At 51.4% G+C, this 15432-nt stretch overlaps 7 protein-coding genes across 7 annotated transcripts; 4 read left to right on the top strand and 3 right to left on the bottom strand.

Moving 5' to 3' along the window:
• The first annotated feature begins 124 nt into the window (after positions 1-124).
• Positions 125-1155, top strand: K460DRAFT_363611 (54S ribosomal protein L12, mitochondrial precursor). Its single transcript, XM_040932850.1, has 2 exons — positions 125-388; positions 630-1155. Exons 1-2 carry the CDS (start codon positions 167-169, stop codon positions 960-962), a joined length of 555 nt encoding a protein of 184 aa, XP_040790104.1. The 5' UTR covers positions 125-166; the 3' UTR covers positions 963-1155.
• On the bottom strand, positions 888-2033 carry K460DRAFT_363609 (uncharacterized protein). The gene has a single exon (XM_040932849.1). The coding sequence runs from the start codon at positions 1945-1947 to the stop codon at positions 1252-1254; it is 696 nt and encodes a 231-aa protein (XP_040790103.1). The 5' UTR covers positions 1948-2033; the 3' UTR covers positions 888-1251.
• A 124-nt stretch (positions 2034-2157) lies between these two features.
• K460DRAFT_383911 (pyrroline-5-carboxylate reductase) lies at positions 2158-3861 on the top strand. Its single transcript, XM_040935473.1, has 2 exons — positions 2158-2276; positions 2481-3861. Exons 1-2 carry the CDS (start codon positions 2225-2227, stop codon positions 3380-3382), a joined length of 954 nt encoding a protein of 317 aa, XP_040790102.1. The 5' UTR covers positions 2158-2224; the 3' UTR covers positions 3383-3861.
• Positions 3546-7810, bottom strand: K460DRAFT_392874 (uncharacterized protein). The gene is made up of 5 exons (XM_040935910.1): positions 7561-7810; positions 7403-7512; positions 6537-7346; positions 5301-6468; positions 3546-5249 (listed from the first exon to the last, which is right to left on the bottom strand). Exons 1-5 carry the CDS (start codon positions 7623-7625, stop codon positions 3755-3757), a joined length of 3648 nt encoding a protein of 1215 aa, XP_040790101.1. The 5' UTR covers positions 7626-7810; the 3' UTR covers positions 3546-3754.
• Positions 7811-7943: 133 nt separating this feature from the next.
• On the top strand, positions 7944-9448 carry K460DRAFT_332642 (alpha/beta-hydrolase). Its single transcript, XM_040930850.1, has 2 exons — positions 7944-8273; positions 8323-9448. Exons 1-2 carry the CDS (start codon positions 8147-8149, stop codon positions 9363-9365), a joined length of 1170 nt encoding a protein of 389 aa, XP_040790100.1. The 5' UTR covers positions 7944-8146; the 3' UTR covers positions 9366-9448.
• A 1590-nt stretch (positions 9449-11038) lies between these two features.
• K460DRAFT_332639 (benzoate 4-monooxygenase cytochrome-like protein P450) lies at positions 11039-13242 on the bottom strand. The gene is made up of 3 exons (XM_040930849.1): positions 12881-13242; positions 11646-12752; positions 11039-11584 (listed from the first exon to the last, which is right to left on the bottom strand). The coding sequence occupies exons 1-3, from the start codon at positions 12932-12934 to the stop codon at positions 11261-11263; spliced, it is 1485 nt and encodes a 494-aa protein (XP_040790099.1). The 5' UTR covers positions 12935-13242; the 3' UTR covers positions 11039-11260.
• A 227-nt stretch (positions 13243-13469) lies between these two features.
• Positions 13470-15161, top strand: K460DRAFT_363604 (CoA-transferase family III). The gene has a single exon (XM_040932848.1). It carries the CDS (start codon positions 13589-13591, stop codon positions 15017-15019), a length of 1431 nt encoding a protein of 476 aa, XP_040790098.1. The 5' UTR covers positions 13470-13588; the 3' UTR covers positions 15020-15161.
• Positions 15162-15432: the final 271 nt, after the last annotated feature.

Genomic DNA, 15432 nt, shown 5'->3' with positions numbered 1-15432 from the left:
GCGTTGTAGTGAACTTTTGCAGATGTTCTCTAACTTTTTTGCGGGCCTCTAGTCCGCCAAGCCGTCACTAACCGAATTCATCGAAAGCCGCCCGCAAAATCTCAAGATGGAAGGCACGACCAACCAGCACCTCCATCATTCGAATCGCCCATCGCCCTCCAACACAATGTCAGCCCCGGTATCTCGCGCCTTGAGGCGTTGCGTCTGCAATGCAAAGTCCACAACTTTCGTACGACCGACAATGGGAGCAACACAGCAAAGGATACAGCGGAGATGGGCATCAGGCGACGCTACGACAGCTCCTACGAACCCGAAGATTGCGACAATCGTGGATCAGATCAGTCAATTGACCCTTTTGGAGACGGCAGACCTAGTCTCAACGCTGAAGGTACGACAACATTCTATACCGGGGCCCGATATAAGGGCCACCGGTGCTTGCACTGGGAGGCACCCGCAGCTGAACAACTATATTGCTTTGTTTGCGAGTAAAATAGCTCTGCATACTTTTCGACACTCTCGAATCCCCACTCATTCCTCTCGGGGCAATATGCGCTCTTGAATGCATCCCAGCATACTGCACATGCCATTGAAGGTGTACACTAGCTCCCATTCTAACAAGATCTCTACAGACGCGCTTGAACATCCCTGACATGCCCATGGGTGGATTCGCCGCGGGTCCAGCAGGCTCCGGCCCAGCAGCGGCCGCACCCGTTGAGGAAGAGGAGGCTGCACCCGCCGCCCAAGAAAAGACGCTCTTCAACCTGAAGCTCGAGAAATTCGACGCCGGCGCAAAGCCAAAGGTCATCAAGGAGATCAAATCCATGTTAGGATTGAGTCTGGTGGATAGCAAGAAGTTTGTGGAAAGCGCGCCAAAGACGATGAAGGAGGGGGTCCCTAAGGAGGAAGCAGAAAAGATTGTGGAGACGCTTAAGGCGCTGGGAGCTACGGTTGTTATGGAGTAGGCAGTACCTCTCGGACAGTACTGTGGAGGGATAGAAGAGAGGGGAGGCACGCAGCTGGGAGATGGCGTGAACGATCCAGCTGTAAGAGAACACTGTATCATAGCATTGCATGTAGCGTGTACAGATATTCGTGACATTGGTCAAAATTCTTGGGTGTATTTTATACGCGTACACTATACGACTACACTACAATGATCGGGCGCTTTTGCCTACCCGTGGTATCTCTCTACCCTAACGCCAACGCCTTGCTATGTTTAAACAATTCCCGGGAGTAATTCCTTTGCCGCTGTCAACCAAACGCAACAGCCTGCCTCCTCTCTTCCCGATCTTCTTTCCCCACTACAAAGTCGTCCTCCCCAATATCGCTCGCCTCTGCCCAGAGCCTCTCCATCTCCTTTTCATCGTCACCCGGAATAGCCCAAATACTTTCCCTCAGTCTCTTGTGCCTCTCCCGATCTTCTTCAATCCTATGTTCGACCTGCCGCTTATCCATTTTGGCACTACCATTGCGGGTATTGGAACGATGGGCAGGCGACGTGTCCGTGGTAAAGGGGTGTTCGACTTCGCGGGATTTGAGCACGGCATCGAGCTCAGACACCGTCTCAGGAAGCAGTATCCCCAGCGCTTGCAGCGTGTGTAGCACTTTCCGAACCACTCTAACATTCGCCCCCTCCTCGCCAACAACGCACTCGACCACAGCCAGAATGTCTCGCTGCAACATCCTCACATAGCCCATGGCGCTCCCATCCCCTCCGCCATTTTCCTTGACAGCCATCTCACACAAGCACTCGATAAAGAACATGATATTTGCGCGCGTGTTCATGTTTGTGCGCTCGAGTTGTTCCAAGATGCAGGAGTGCAGGTCCTCATCCATCTCGCGGTTCTTGAGCGCATAGAGGGCGGCTTTTTGCAGCGACGTGTGCGACGCGGAGAGGTGGGAGAGGAGCGTTGTGAAGCGTTGGCGTACTTCGAAGGGGTCGGCCATAGTGGAGACAGACGTTGGTCGCGCGTAGCTTCGGTATAGAATTCGGATGTTGATAGAAGGCGGGTGCGCCCTATTGGGAGAAGGGCAGGGATTTGGCGTGTTCTATGTCAGTAGTAATGAGCTTTGAGGGGAGCGCATATCGTCGGCAGTGGCCCGTGCTTCAACTTTTATTTGGGTCACTAAACCCCACCGACTTCGCTCCGAGGTGTTGGTATAATCACTTCGTTCGCATTCACACAACACCTTGCAAACGAATATACAGAAACCAGCAGACAGAATGGCGAACACACAAGAATCTAAGAGTCTAACATTGACCGTCCTCGGTTCTGGTACGTTGTGATTCTCATACCCTTCTTAAACTGCCCCGCCCATCCCCACGCAATGAGGTCTCATGGAAGCTGGAAAATCATCCAGTGGCTGTTTAGTCTGAAGTATCAGTCGCATACACATTCTGTCTACTTCATCATGGCAATGAAGCTTCAACAACCTCCGCGCCTCCTCTTCTACCTGTCTTCTCCACTAACAGCCACCAGGTACCATGGGTATAGCCATCATGGGCGGCGTAATGTCCTCGCTCGCCAGCGCAAAAACACAAGCAACCCTCGATCCCTCGTCTGCCTCCAAAGACACGCCCAACCTCTCCAGCTTCATCGCTTGTGATCAGTGGAAGCCTGCGGAAGAAAACGTCCGCAAAGCACTCGGCCACTACAACTTCCCGCTACAAACCCTCACAAACCAGAACCTCACGGGTGTCCAACAAGCAGACATCATCCTATTATCTTGCAAACCCCATGGCTATAAGACAATATTGGGTGAAGAGGGCATGCTCGAGGCGCTGAAGGGCAAGGTTTTGGTGTCGATACTGGCAGGCGTGACACAGCAGCAGATTGAAGCCTTCCTCTACCCATCGGGCGTAGACAAAGCAGATAATCCATGCCGAGTCGTGCGTGTAATGCCCAATACAGCTTCCTTCGTCCGCGAATCCATGTCCGTCATCCAAACCTCGGATCCACCGCTCACGGACTCGCAACATGCGCTCGTTTCTTTCGTTTTCAGCTCCATTGGCCGTGTTGTGTCACTTCCACCCGCTTTAATGGACATCTCCACCGCGCTGTGCGGGTCTGGTCCTGCTTTCTTCGCCCTCATTCTGGAGGCTGCGGCGGATGGTGCTGTTGCCATGGGACTGCCCAGGGCGGAAGCGCAGATCATGGCTGCGCAGACGATGCGAGGGACAACGGGGTTGGTGTTGAATGGAGAGCACCCGGCTGTGCTGAAGGATAAGGTTAGCACGCCTGGAGGTTGTACAATTGGCGGTCTGATGAGCTTGGAGGAAGATGGGGTGAGGGGATCAGTGGCGAAAGCGATCAGGGAGGCTACAGTTGTTGCGTCAAGGTTGGGTGGGGAGACTAGGGAATTTGTCAACCACAGGCGATAGTTGCCTTGAGACGCGAATACCAGCATGCATTCATGTTGGACGCCTATCTTTCCACTTCGGCGCCATGGCAGACCAAAGTACGATAAATTCTATTCAAAGATGTAATGAGCAATGTTACAATTCGAAATGGAACGTTGAACTCAACTAGGCACCAAAGTAAGCTGTGAACCCTGGAAATATATCTCATTAGGCCTACGCCTAGGCTAGGTACAGGTGCCTATCGGTGGAAGGATATATTACAAGAAGTAGAGATCACCCAAAGATCCGCCCCGTATTCATGTCCAAGCATATGCAAATGATCAAAATGCCATCCACTGTCGCCTTCCGCTTAGCCATTACATATACCCTTTTTCACCTTGAAAGAAAGACATCCTATCTTCTTTCCCGCTCCCGCTCCCGCTCCACACGCTCCATCTCCCTGTCTACCTCACCCTCCGTTCTCACACCACCCCGTCTAGCTTTTGCATTCTTCCGCAGCCCGGCAGTGAAGAGATTCGCAATGTTATCGTCACCTATCGCACCGCTCTTGCGCCGCTTGTCCCGGTGACTTGCGGGGCCTGTGGGCGCCTTCACGTCGGCCTTAGGACCCCGAGGTATTTCGCTGCGTGGAACCTCGTTACCTTCAGTGTCTTCAATATCGTCCCGACTTCGCTTGGAGGCCAGTGAAGGGCGCGATGAAGAGTGGGCTCGTGAGTGTACACTCTTTGTGAGAACATCACGATTACTTTTGTCAACTTTATCGCGGCTGTCTCGCTCCCGGGCATTCCTCTCCCGTTCTGCGGCATAGTGATCTTGGACGGACAATGCGGCGGGTGTACTTGGCCCGCTAGGAATGGAGGAGACACTAGACTTGCGTCGATGGGAAAGAGAATCGCTGCGCTCCTTGTTGCGGTCCGCGGCTGGGCCCTTGGGCGGCTGAAGCGCCCGTGGGCCGGTAGGAGGTTGAGACGGCGGCGGCATAACGACGTTCTTACTTCGACCCTTGATAGAAAAGCCGTTCGCCGAGGGACCTGTAGGTGCATTGAGAGGTGGTGAAACGGGTCGCTTCTTCATCATTTGGCCTACGATATCATCCTCTTTGTCTAGCTGGGACTTCTTCTCCTTGCGCTCACGATCGTCATGATCGCGGTCCCGGTCTCGCTCGCGGTCCCGGTCTTTGCGGCTGCGGCGGGAGGAGCGGTATTTGTCGTCGTCATGCTCGCGTTCATCGTCGTCTGCTTCGCGGTCGCGACGGCGTTTGCGATCGCGGTCTTTGTCTCTTGATCGCTCATATTCGTACTCGCGGTCGCGCTCCTTGCGGTCTTTTCGATCTCGCTCACGGTCTCGGTCTCGTGATCGCTCGCGGTGTTTGTCTTTGTCGCCGCTCCTATGTTTGCGACGAGAGCTGCCGTCTGAGTCCTTCTCGCCGTTCGTTTGGGCTTCTTCATCCTCGTACTTGTCTTCTGCAGGAGAACGTGAGCGGTGGCGACGGCGATGCTCTTTGCTGCGGTCTCGATGCGAGCGTGATGATCGGTGCTTTTCCTTCTCACGACGGCCACTGCGATATTTCGACTCCACGGATGCAGTTCGCGTCCGGTCACCTCGACTCGCCCTATCATCCCGGTGACGATCATCAAAGTCTTCATCGCGGTCGCCGTGGCGAGATGAGCGGTGATGCCGTCGCTCTTTTCGACGCTCGTAATCATCATCAGCCTGTGGTGTAGGCGACCGGTCACGACCTTCGCGTCGTGACTCGCGATCTGGTGACTGTGATCGCTCTCGACGTTCGTCCCTGTCGTCTTCCCCTCCACGTGATTTCGATCGAGACCGTGAGCGTGTCGGTGACCTCTCTTTGACACGTAGGCTTTCGTCCCGCTGTGGAGATCGTCTGCAGAGATATCAGTTAATCCAATAATCGAATAGTCGTGGATGAACCTACGAACGAACCCTCCGCTGTGGACTACCGGGAGGCGGCGCAGCATCCTGAGCAGGTGTAACACTCTTGGGTGGTGGGTTATACCGTCCACTGTTCACCCGACTTGAAAAGCCAGTGTTAGGTCGGCCTTCCCGCATCGCTCGCGGTCCTGTTGGTGCACCGGCGACGCCTACGCCAATAGGTTCAGTGGGTTGGCCTGTCAGGACCCTAGCAACCCCATATGCTCCATTGTTGAAGCCGCCACGTGGACCAAAGTTGTTGTTCCGATCAAATCCCATGTTCATGTTCATGCTCATGCTGGGATCGAAAGATGCGTTCATTGGCTGGTTGGCAAAATGGTTTATCATGCCTTGAGGATACGGCATATTGGATTGCATGCCATTACCCATCATCGACTGGTCGTAGCCCTCCAAATCCGTATCAACTGAGTCGACAGTCTGAATCTTCTTCAGACCACCATCCTGCGTGGTCTCATTCAAGTCGACTCCTGCCTGGGTAGTAGCTTCATTGGAATTTTCACCGGTACCACTAGCCGAAGCCTCCTGCGTAGCTTGCGGGTCGACGGAGTCCGACGCACCATCAATAAGATACTTACCTTCCTCAGTGGACTCTGCGGATGTCTTCGTCTGCTCACCCTCGGCCTTGACCTCAGGAGCAGTGTTAGCGGTTCCGTCAGGCGACTGGCCGTCACGCTGTTTGGAAAGACACTTGTCAGTTGCTAGACTCGAAATATTGCCGACCGAAGGAGACGGTCTCGGCGGAATATGATGATGAAGTTGACGTACGTTGTGCGCGGGACCACTGCGGCTTCCAGGAGGGCTGTTCGCGTTCTGAACACCAGGACCAAAGCCTCCTTGACTGCCATTCCTATTGTTTCGCTGAGGATATGCTCCTCCTTGATTGGCATGGAAACGATTCTGGTTCTGGTTTGGGAAATTATTCTTGGGGAATTGGTTCATCATCTCGGGATATGCTCCAGATTGATTATAGCCACCCATCTGGTTGTGCCCGTTGAAGTTTCCATAGCCACCGCCCATTCCATTCCACCCATTGCCATAGCCACCACTGTAATTCATCATGTTCATGGCAGACATGTCGTTCATGCTCATGCCCATATTTCCACCGAAGTTGCCGTACATGCCGGTGGACATGCCGTTCATATTATTGAAATCTAGTAGCGCATTAGCTCAAAATTTTGTATAAAATGCCAACAAGGTGACATGCCCATGGGATTCATACCGTTCCAGTTGCCGTTGGCCATCATGTTGGGCATGCCATTCATCTGGTTCATGCCATTCCAGCCCATGCCATTATTAAAGCCAGCCTGGTTAGGAAACCCGAAGCCCATCTGGCCTTGCACGCCATTTGCCATGGGGTTGCTACCCATCATACCGCCATTTGCTCCGTTCGCAGTGTGTTCATCGATAGAACCACCTGTCGCTGACGGCTCTATGCTCTTAGCCACGCTCTGCGATGCATTGCTGCCACGTCGCTCAGAATCAACTTGAGGAGAGATTATGTCCTGGACAGGATTAGCAACAGTGTAACACGAGATGAGATGCGCTCCAAAGTCACTAGCACGTGCGACGTTGATCGTGTTCATTCTTCTAAGACGTGCACGTCCGTCTCCTGCCTCCTGCTTGCAGGACTCCAATTTGCCTATGTGGGAGGAAAAAGCGGGGAACTGCAAGCCTACATCGTTCGGTGGTGCTGAGGCAGAAACTGCACGCTCTGTAACAACTGCAGCACTGTCCACAGCGATAGAACTATGTTCAACAGGAACAGGCTCTGTCGTTGAAACCTCATCTACGCTCTCGACAGGCTTGTCTGCCACCGGGCCGGCAGGCTGCACCTCGGGCGCGGCCGGTGTCCCCTCCACTGGTGGAGTTGTTACTTGTGCCGCAGCCTTAGCTTCCTCCTTCTTCTTCCGCTTCTCCAGCCATACTCGCATCGTGTTGCGGAGGGCCTTATTCGGCGCGCACGAGTCGGCCTCGAGCGGGGAGTGGTCGCATGATGGACATGTCGTGGGGAATTGAAGATTCGCTTGGCCTGTGAATAGCATCAGCATCTGCTCTTTTAAGGACAGGCGGTTTTCATGCACTCACATGATGAGCAGATGACCTTGTTACAGCAGAGCAGCTTCCATGCGTCGACGGCAAGCTGGCTGCAGAGGGCGCAGAAGAAATTCTTGGGGAATACGGTGGCCGGGAGAGAACTGCGCCTATTAGCATTGCTAAAGCGAATATAACCATGCGAGGCGTACATGGCAAAGCCCCTCAAGTCGTCGGCAAGCGGCGCAGACTTCGGGTCTGCTGCGGGGTTGGACATTTTGCGCCTCTGCAAGCTCGCGAGAACGGGTGAGGCAACCGCGTAAGACCAGCCTCGGCGGGGTTGCTAGTCCATTAAAGAAGGTTTAGAAGAGAAGAGGCTATGAAAAAACTGCAGGTAAGCCACGCGTTCGACAGAAGCGCAAGCAATCGAGTACTTGTTGCAGATGCGCCTTGGTGTTTGCGACAGACAGAAGAGCAGGCAACTGAGGTCGGCGTCGCGACTTCCAGAAAAGTTCCGTGAGGGTCCGTGCTCGGGGGGAGCCGGATCACGTGCCCGCTCACAGGACTGCATTCACCCCCTGCAATACGTCGCGAAGACATCCCGAGTATATATCATCCTCTCTTTAAACGCTCCCATACCTCTCCATTGCCTTGCTAGTACCTCGCAGCAGGTCAATTGAGCGCTAAACCCTCCTGGCCAAACCTGTCCTTGTCATCGTCGTCGGTCAGAAGCTCAATAGTCCCATGGCTTGAGGTACTGCGCCTATCGCATCTGTCTTTCGTGTTGCGTTGATCAATATGATTCTTAGCCAAATTTCTCATTTGGATTGCATCGCTTTCCTGGTCTTCCTCGCACCGCAACTATTGATACAGATTGGCCTACTACCAATACTTACATGGCTTGTTCCAGCGATACCACATCTAGGTAAGCTTTTCATCCTTGCGTCTCAATACACTTATTCATAGTCGCAAAGCCTTGGTCATACCCTACCAATTCATCCGAGAAAGATTCTTCGTGCCACATGAGCACCGCACGCCATTCGTCAAGAAAGCAACACCATTCCAGGACGTCGTCATTCGCTTTGTACGCTATGCCTTTGCCAATATGCCTGCCTTCCTTGGGCGTGTTTTCTTCTCAAAAGCTGTCTCATTGCCGTTCCTACGATTCCGGATGCTACGGCACGGAATCGTCACGAGTCCTATACGGTGGACCGAGATCAAGAGACCTAACTTCCGAGGTGTCTGGATTGTTTACAACCAGCAAGAACAACCAGACATCATCGTATATTACTGCCATGGTGGGGGCTTCTCCATGGGCGGCAGTTTCTTCTACATGGAATTTCTACTTGCTTGGGTTTCACTTTTACATGACGCTGGATACCGCAACCCAGCCCTCTTCTCGCTGGAATACACCTTAGTTCCAGACGCAACATACCCAACTCAACTTCAAGAAACACTTGCAGGCTACGAGTATGTCCTCTCCTTGGCTCAGTCATCTACCCGCATTGTTGTAGGCGGCGACTCCGCTGGCGCGACCCTGATCTTGAGCTTCCTACTGTACATGACGGGTCATACCGAACTTCGACACCAGAGACCGGGATTAGCCATCATGATCAGCCCGTGGGTAACGATTGTGTCCCGAAACAACCGCGATACCGCCTCCGACTACCTAAATAGATCCTCCCTTGAACTCTACGGCCGCCAATATATCGGCTCCAAAGTCGCAGCCAACGACCCCCTCGTCTCCCCGGGCTATTGCAAAGACGTTAAGAAGTGGGCCGACGCCAGTCCGGTAAAGGGCTGGTACTTTTTGTATGGCAGTGACGAGGTACTGGCATCAGAGACGATGGAATTAGTAGGGCTGCTAAAGAGCACAGGCAAGGAGGTGGACACTTGGGTGGATCAAGGCGGGATTCATGCATGGCCTGTTGCGAGCTTGTATCTGGGGGCGACGAGAGAGGAGAGATTGGCGGGCTTAAATAGTATTGTTGGAGCTATTAAGGAGAAGATACCTTGATAAGATGCCGTATTCATTATCTCCCAAAACACCGTGAAGGTAGTTCGAAGCCAAGTTCTCTCGCCGCTCTTTCGAGTCGTGCGATTCTCCGCTCTTCTTCTATTGCCCACTGATAGTCCACTGCATTTGGGTGGGCGTTCTGTTCTGCCAACGCTTCTGCATACAGGTGGGTAGCAGTGCTCGAGCTACTAAGAAGTATAAGATGATGTTATAGAGCATAGCACAGACGTGTCTTACGGTAATGGGGAGTTGGATTGGCTAGCTTTGTTCGAAAGCTGTGTATTATGGGTACTCATAGTCTGAGACGACATCTCTGGAGCTTTTGGAGGTGGCTCTAAGCAAAAGCTGAGATAGACGGAACGTAAGAGGTAATACAAAGGCGAATGATCTGTTGAAGATCCGGACGATGAATGCCAGGAAAGAGAGGCTGAACCATCCAGTGATTTTAGGGGCGGTTTTATATTTGCCAAATCCCCATCCGTTATCCCTGCCGCTCCTGGACAACTGCGTCGCTACCTCTCATGTCCCGATCATTGTTTCTCACCGTCGCAATCCTCATGCAAGACGACAGCTGACCGAACAGGCTAGCGTCTTACTACGCTAGGATTAGCAGGCTAGGGAGATACCTTGATTGGGTCAAGGGCCCGCCGGGCAGCAACCTTGTCAGCGGGCTTACAGCACGGTTGTCAGGCTAAGAGCTTCGGTGGTGACCAGCCTGATTGTGAGATGCAGTAGCAGGGATGGTTTAGAGTAAGGCGGCCGCATGCTGGTGCTAGGGGGTGGGGGGCAGGGGTGAACTTGCCACCATTCAAAGGATTCGCAGTCGCTGACAGGGATTTGCTTGCGGAGACAACGATCTTGGGCATGCACCTGGGGAATCGATTTTTTTTTATCAGCCAGGCTCAGTTCTAAAAGCTCCGCGGTTCATGATACAAGATAGCGGAGATGATTGGCGCGATTGCAAACGTTACTCAGCTTGCACCCCGTAGCCTTGCAGGCGATTCGCGACGCGTACTACTTCCTATTCACAATGCACGATACAACAACGACATTTAAAGCGTTAAGAGATCGTAAGAGATGCCTCAGAGCGCTTCCTGGTTTTTCCTCACAGATATAATCCTATATGACGTGAAGATTCGCTAAAATGTGCTATGGAGGTGGGATTCTGTAAGTGGTAGGCAAACTGTGTAGAGAAAGCTGACGAAGAGCCTGCTCTTTCAGTATAGTTTACAAATCATCAAGAGACACTCGGGTGTATTAAGGTGAGATGTCATTGCGAAACACAGCTCATTTGATGCGTTGCCTTCAAAATCAGTACGGCCCCCACTCATCAGAAATCTTTTCACTGATATAATACACTTGACACAGGCCTTTTTTTGTTTCGATGAGTGGAGTTTGTTGTATTAGAGGTGCTACAATCAAAGTCTTCGCTGCCCGTGACTGCGGGATAGTCATTGATTCTTATGTAAGTTAGTGAAGAACACATGGTGTCCGTGGAGTTGAATGCACTGAACCGTATGTACTCACGTAGTTTTGACGTTCAAAATTCAGCGCAATCGATGTCACCTGCCGTTCCAAGCCATGATAACAACTCCAGTTCAACACTTATGTGTAATGCTAGCAGTAAACCGGAATAATTATATCGCGATACGAGGGTGACCCGTCCAGATAAGGTTGCAAAGCTCTCTATTGGTTTACGACAATAGGTGAATTGATAGATACCAACAGTCAAAAGTAAAGGTAAAGGAAGTAGAACTAACTAGTGAGAAAGGGGTGCAACAGCCCTACACTTAGAAGTTATGTTTGTACAAGACAACTTCTCAGTAGATTCCACACGATCTAACAATAGTAGACGCAATGCTTACCTACCCAATCCTATACCCAGTCATTCCAAGTTAACTGCCACTCAGCCGAAGCTCGACCATCAAAGGCTTCTTCTCCCAGAAAATGTAAATCTTCTGATCGCTGAATTCACCCCGCTCCTCCACCGCCTTTGTATCAAAAGTGAATAGGATTTTCGATAGCGTAAGACGTAGCACCGCCCATGCTAGTCTCTGGCCAATGCACTTATGTCGGCCTAGTAGGAAGGGTTCGAATGCGTCGAGTCGATCGGATGAAAACGGTGACTTGGGTAAGAAGCGTTCGGGTATAAAGGAGTCTGGATGCGTGAAGTTGGAGGCTGAGCGGAAGGTGGGATATTGGTTTACTGCGACCAACGTCTTCACAACAAAGTTAGCAGATGCGTACGGAAGCCATAGTTAGTATGTTAGAAGCGCTTACTCCACGAGGTACATATTGGCCTGAGATCATCTCTCCTTCTCTTTCCACGACTCGAGGTGGACCAACGGCAGCAGGCGGACTCATCCTCATCCCTTCCAGAATGACAGCGGAGAGGTAATCCAGCTTCGCAGTGCTAGAGACGGTGATCTGGTCTTCGTTATCGAAGGTAGAGCGGATCTCTTTCTGAGCCCTTTCCAAAACTGCTGGGCTGTTAAGGAGCTGGTGGATTATCGCAGCCATTGCAGTGCTGGTCGTCTCACTCCCTGTAAAGATGAGGATATTCAAATTCGCCTCAATCTCCTCTTTGGGGATCTTGACTTCGCCCTTCTCTTCATTATATGCCATAACTGACCCAACGTAGTCTAGCGCCTTCGTTTTATTCTCCATTGCGAGTCGTTGCATGAGGCTCTCGTGCACAAGTCTCTTATGGTATTTCATCTTCTCCATGACATTCTTTGGCATTGCAAGCTTCATTAATTTGTTTAGAGGGTGGAAGAAGTTGATTGATGCCATGAGTCCGACGCCCTTGCCGAAGTTACAACTGATCTCCACCCACGGATGTGCGCGACCGTTGGCTACGCTATGGAACGACTCACCAAAAGCAAAAGCACCGGAAATGTCGAAGGTCAAGAAGTTCAGCCAATTCGAAGTGTCGAGCACTGCGCAGCCCTGGCCGTGCGCTACCGCCTCGCCAAATTTCTGGACCATGAGTCCAACGAGGTCTTCCAGAATATATGCATGCTCAGCGATTGCATGCTCCGTAAACGCTCCAGTCAAAGCTCTTCGATTACGCAGATGCGTAGCTTCATCCGTACTCACAATGCTAATCGGATGATGCTCTTCTTCTTGGCTGGTCCAAACGTTGTTTTTTGGAATGTTGCGGTTGCCGTATATGTCCTTCCAGGCGTCCGGGCTGACAAAAGATAACTCATTAGGAGCAATACGTACGATAGGACCGTACTTGGTGTGTAGTTCATGCAACTTATGGTGGTAATGCCCGGATTGCATGGCGCTTGCCCAAGTCAATCGTGTGGCTGCCCACAGCTTTGATCCTGGGTAATGGCGGAGAGGGTGGAAATAGATATTGTAGACTACCTTGCAGAATACCTGCTATATTATCAGTAACGATATTTCATGGAATATCTTGGTGTCGAAGCAAGTAGAGTATCTAAGAGAGCGCCTGCGCCCTAGTTGAGCTATAGTAGAGTATCTAAAGAAGAGGTGGCGTGACGTACGAGAAACACAGTAGCGACGACCCCTAAAACGATGATGCTTAGAACGTGTGACATGATAAATGACTTTCAGTGTGTAATAAACAGGTAGTCCTAGGGTGTAGGCGCTTCTTAAACAAGATTATCTTTTTTTCCAGCCGTATGCGATCTGGTTGTGATTCACACGAGGCTGAGGTCAGTTCGAGACTCGGTGAATCGGGATGTCGAATACCGGGCTCTCGGTCTACCGGGTGTTTGAATGTCGGCCTACATCCTTATTTGAAGGGCAAATCAGAGCTTTAAGAACAGACCATTGATGCCCTCTGGTTGGAGTGAAAACTACAGGGGTGCGAGCCGACGTCCAAACACCCTGTACCCCACCGGACTTCCCATAATTACACAAAAATCCGGGAATGGGTTGGTACTCGAAGCCTACGTCAACCTGTTGGCGGGCCTTATCGTGAGGTCTTAGAAAGGAAACGTTGGAGATCCCGATGTCCGCGCGAACAACCTTGTACCGGTAGTTGCTTACATAACAAAACGGTTCGGCTACCGTCGGGTAGTATCTTCGCGTCAACCCGACTCTGTGTCTCCTCTGTAGTCCTGTTATATTGTTCGATTATACTCCAGATGCATAATTTCGTGGAAACGTCAATCTCTAAGCAGCTATCTCATCCACGCAGCCAGTATTTGGAATACATACTCTAGTCATTTGACTTCAGGAAGACCCCAATGAATCGATCATCTTTCGCACCATTCGACTCCGTTGCCTACATATGGAGAACACTTGGTCTTCCAGAAGAAGCATTGGAGTCTCTCGACCTTCCTCTCGACGCAGAATGCTACCCCTCTTCTTTTAAAGTTGACCACATTGCACAATCGACAATTGCACTCTCGGCGCTTGCAGCCGCCCTCTTCTGGTCCATTCGTCATAAGTCCCCCGTATCGAAGGTCACTGTTCCAGCTGAGCATGCTTCCGTCGAGTTCATATCGGAGCGCCTCTACGTGCTCAATGGCAAGTCTGCACCTGCGTCATGGGGGACAATTGGTGGTTTGCATAGGACAGCTGACGGGTATGTAAGAATGCATGACGCATTCCCGAACCATCGAGAGACTGCTCTGAATATCCTCGGCTTGGGTAGTGAGTCTTCAAGGGAAGATGTTGCAAGTACGATGATTAGGCAGAGGTCTATTGACCTTGAGACTAAAGCATTCAACAATGGTGCTGTCATTACTGCGCTACGTTCCTTCAATGAATGGGATGCACTTCCTCAAGCTAAAGCGATCGCCGACTTTCCCATCCTGCTAAATCAGACCAGAGGAACGAATCCCTATCTGCCACCACCCCCGAGATCAAGTAAAAACGACAAGTGTCTCAGAGGCATCCGCGTAGTCGAAATGAGTCGAGTTGTTGCAGCCCCAGTTGCTGGTAAGACACTTGCAGTGCACGGGGCAGATGTCATCTGGATCACATCACCTACACTACCGAATCTTCCGGACCTCGACATTGATCTCTCGCGAGGCAAACGCACGGTACAGCTCGATATCAAAAAACCCAATGATAAAGCTAAACTACTTGAGCTACTTCGTACAGCGGATGTCTTCATACAAAGCTACCGCCCTGGGAGTCTCGCCGCACAAGGCCTCTCGGCAGAAGAGCTCATCGAAGCAAACCCAAATTTGATCGTAGCAAGCTTGAATGCATACGGACCGGACGGTCCCTGGTCTCAAAATCGTGGTTTTGACTCTCTCGTCCAAACATGCTCAGGTATTAACGTCGCAGATGCACAGCGCTTTGGCGCTAATGAAGCAGTCCGCGTGCTACCATGTCAAGCGCTCGATCATGGTTCGGGCTATCTCCTAGCGACTGGGATCATCGCGGCACTGTACAAACGGGCGACGGAGGGCGGAGCATATGAGATCAAGGTGTCATTGAGTGGAGTGATGAAGTATCTTAGGTCACTAGGGCAATACGATGGGAAGACTGGGTTTGAGAGAAAAAACTTAAATGACCTCAAGAATGTCCGGGAGTATTTGGAAACGAGGCAAACTGGATTTGGAGAGCTAAGCGCCATTCGACATGCGGCGAAGATAGCGGGTGTAGAGGTTGGATGGGAAACCATGCCAAAACCATTAGGAAGTGACGCCCCAGTGTGGCTCTGAATACCAAGCCATCTTCAAGGAGCATAGTACTGGACCCAAAAACCTAGCAGTGCGATCTTTCCCATTACTTCATGATATCTCACAATGAACCAATATATGCCATAGTCTCGGCATGCTACTCCTCTGCTATTAATATAAGGCTGTGAACTCTGGTGTACACCGTATAACAATCAGTGGGCTTTTCTATGCACAGTTTTGATCCGTTGCCGGTGAATGAGTCGTTTAATATATAGATGGTCAGCAATGTCCGTGGACAGATCCCGGCGGTGTTTCTCGGTGGCGGTGCTGTACGTGGCCGCTGGTTGTAGTTGGTCGCGTGCGGCATGTTTCTGTTGCACCGGCTTTTGAGTAGCTTACTTTTTATGTAATACCTATTCGTGATATATCAAAACTATATAATGTTTCTGTTGCAC

This window comes from Cucurbitaria berberidis (genome assembly GCF_010015615.1).
Source record: "Cucurbitaria berberidis CBS 394.84 unplaced genomic scaffold K460scaffold_2, whole genome shotgun sequence".
In the NCBI taxonomy this organism is placed as follows: Eukaryota; Fungi; Ascomycota; class Dothideomycetes; order Pleosporales; family Cucurbitariaceae; genus Cucurbitaria; species Cucurbitaria berberidis.
Note: the sequence above shows the minus strand (reverse complement) of the source record. Positions and strands in the feature narration are given on the sequence as shown.

What these genes read in the sequence shown, in the direction of transcription:
- K460DRAFT_363611 (XM_040932850.1), top strand. Translation starts at nt 167, where the DNA reads ATGTCAGCCCCGGTATCTCGCGCCTTGAGGCGTTGCGTCTGCAATGCA. An exon ending in ACCTAGTCTCAACGCTGAAG is followed by an intron (nt 389 to 629) that starts GTACGACAACAT and finishes AGATCTCTACAG; the next exon opens with ACGCGCTTGAACATCCCTGA.
- K460DRAFT_363609 (XM_040932849.1), bottom strand. Translation starts at nt 1,947, where the DNA reads ATGGCCGACCCCTTCGAAGTACGCCAACGCTTCACAACGCTCCTCTCC.
- K460DRAFT_383911 (XM_040935473.1), top strand. Translation starts at nt 2,225, where the DNA reads ATGGCGAACACACAAGAATCTAAGAGTCTAACATTGACCGTCCTCGGT. An exon ending in ATTGACCGTCCTCGGTTCTG is followed by an intron (nt 2,277 to 2,480) that starts GTACGTTGTGAT and finishes AACAGCCACCAG; the next exon opens with GTACCATGGGTATAGCCATC.
- K460DRAFT_392874 (XM_040935910.1), bottom strand. Translation starts at nt 7,625, where the DNA reads ATGTCCAACCCCGCAGCAGACCCGAAGTCTGCGCCGCTTGCCGACGAC. An exon ending in GGCCAACGGCAACTGGAACG is followed by an intron (nt 6,469 to 6,536) that starts GTATGAATCCCA and finishes ATGCGCTACTAG; the next exon opens with ATTTCAATAATATGAACGGC. An exon ending in CCACAGCGGAGGGTTCGTTC is followed by an intron (nt 5,250 to 5,300) that starts GTAGGTTCATCC and finishes ATATCTCTGCAG; the next exon opens with ACGATCTCCACAGCGGGACG.
- K460DRAFT_332642 (XM_040930850.1), top strand. Translation starts at nt 8,147, where the DNA reads ATGATTCTTAGCCAAATTTCTCATTTGGATTGCATCGCTTTCCTGGTC. An exon ending in TCCAGCGATACCACATCTAG is followed by an intron (nt 8,274 to 8,322) that starts GTAAGCTTTTCA and finishes ATAGTCGCAAAG; the next exon opens with CCTTGGTCATACCCTACCAA.
- K460DRAFT_332639 (XM_040930849.1), bottom strand. Translation starts at nt 12,934, where the DNA reads ATGTCACACGTTCTAAGCATCATCGTTTTAGGGGTCGTCGCTACTGTG. An exon ending in TCGTCGCTACTGTGTTTCTC is followed by an intron (nt 12,753 to 12,880) that starts GTACGTCACGCC and finishes ATAATATAGCAG; the next exon opens with GTATTCTGCAAGGTAGTCTA. An exon ending in GCCAATATGTACCTCGTGGA is followed by an intron (nt 11,585 to 11,645) that starts GTAAGCGCTTCT and finishes TTTGTTGTGAAG; the next exon opens with ACGTTGGTCGCAGTAAACCA.
- K460DRAFT_363604 (XM_040932848.1), top strand. Translation starts at nt 13,589, where the DNA reads ATGAATCGATCATCTTTCGCACCATTCGACTCCGTTGCCTACATATGG.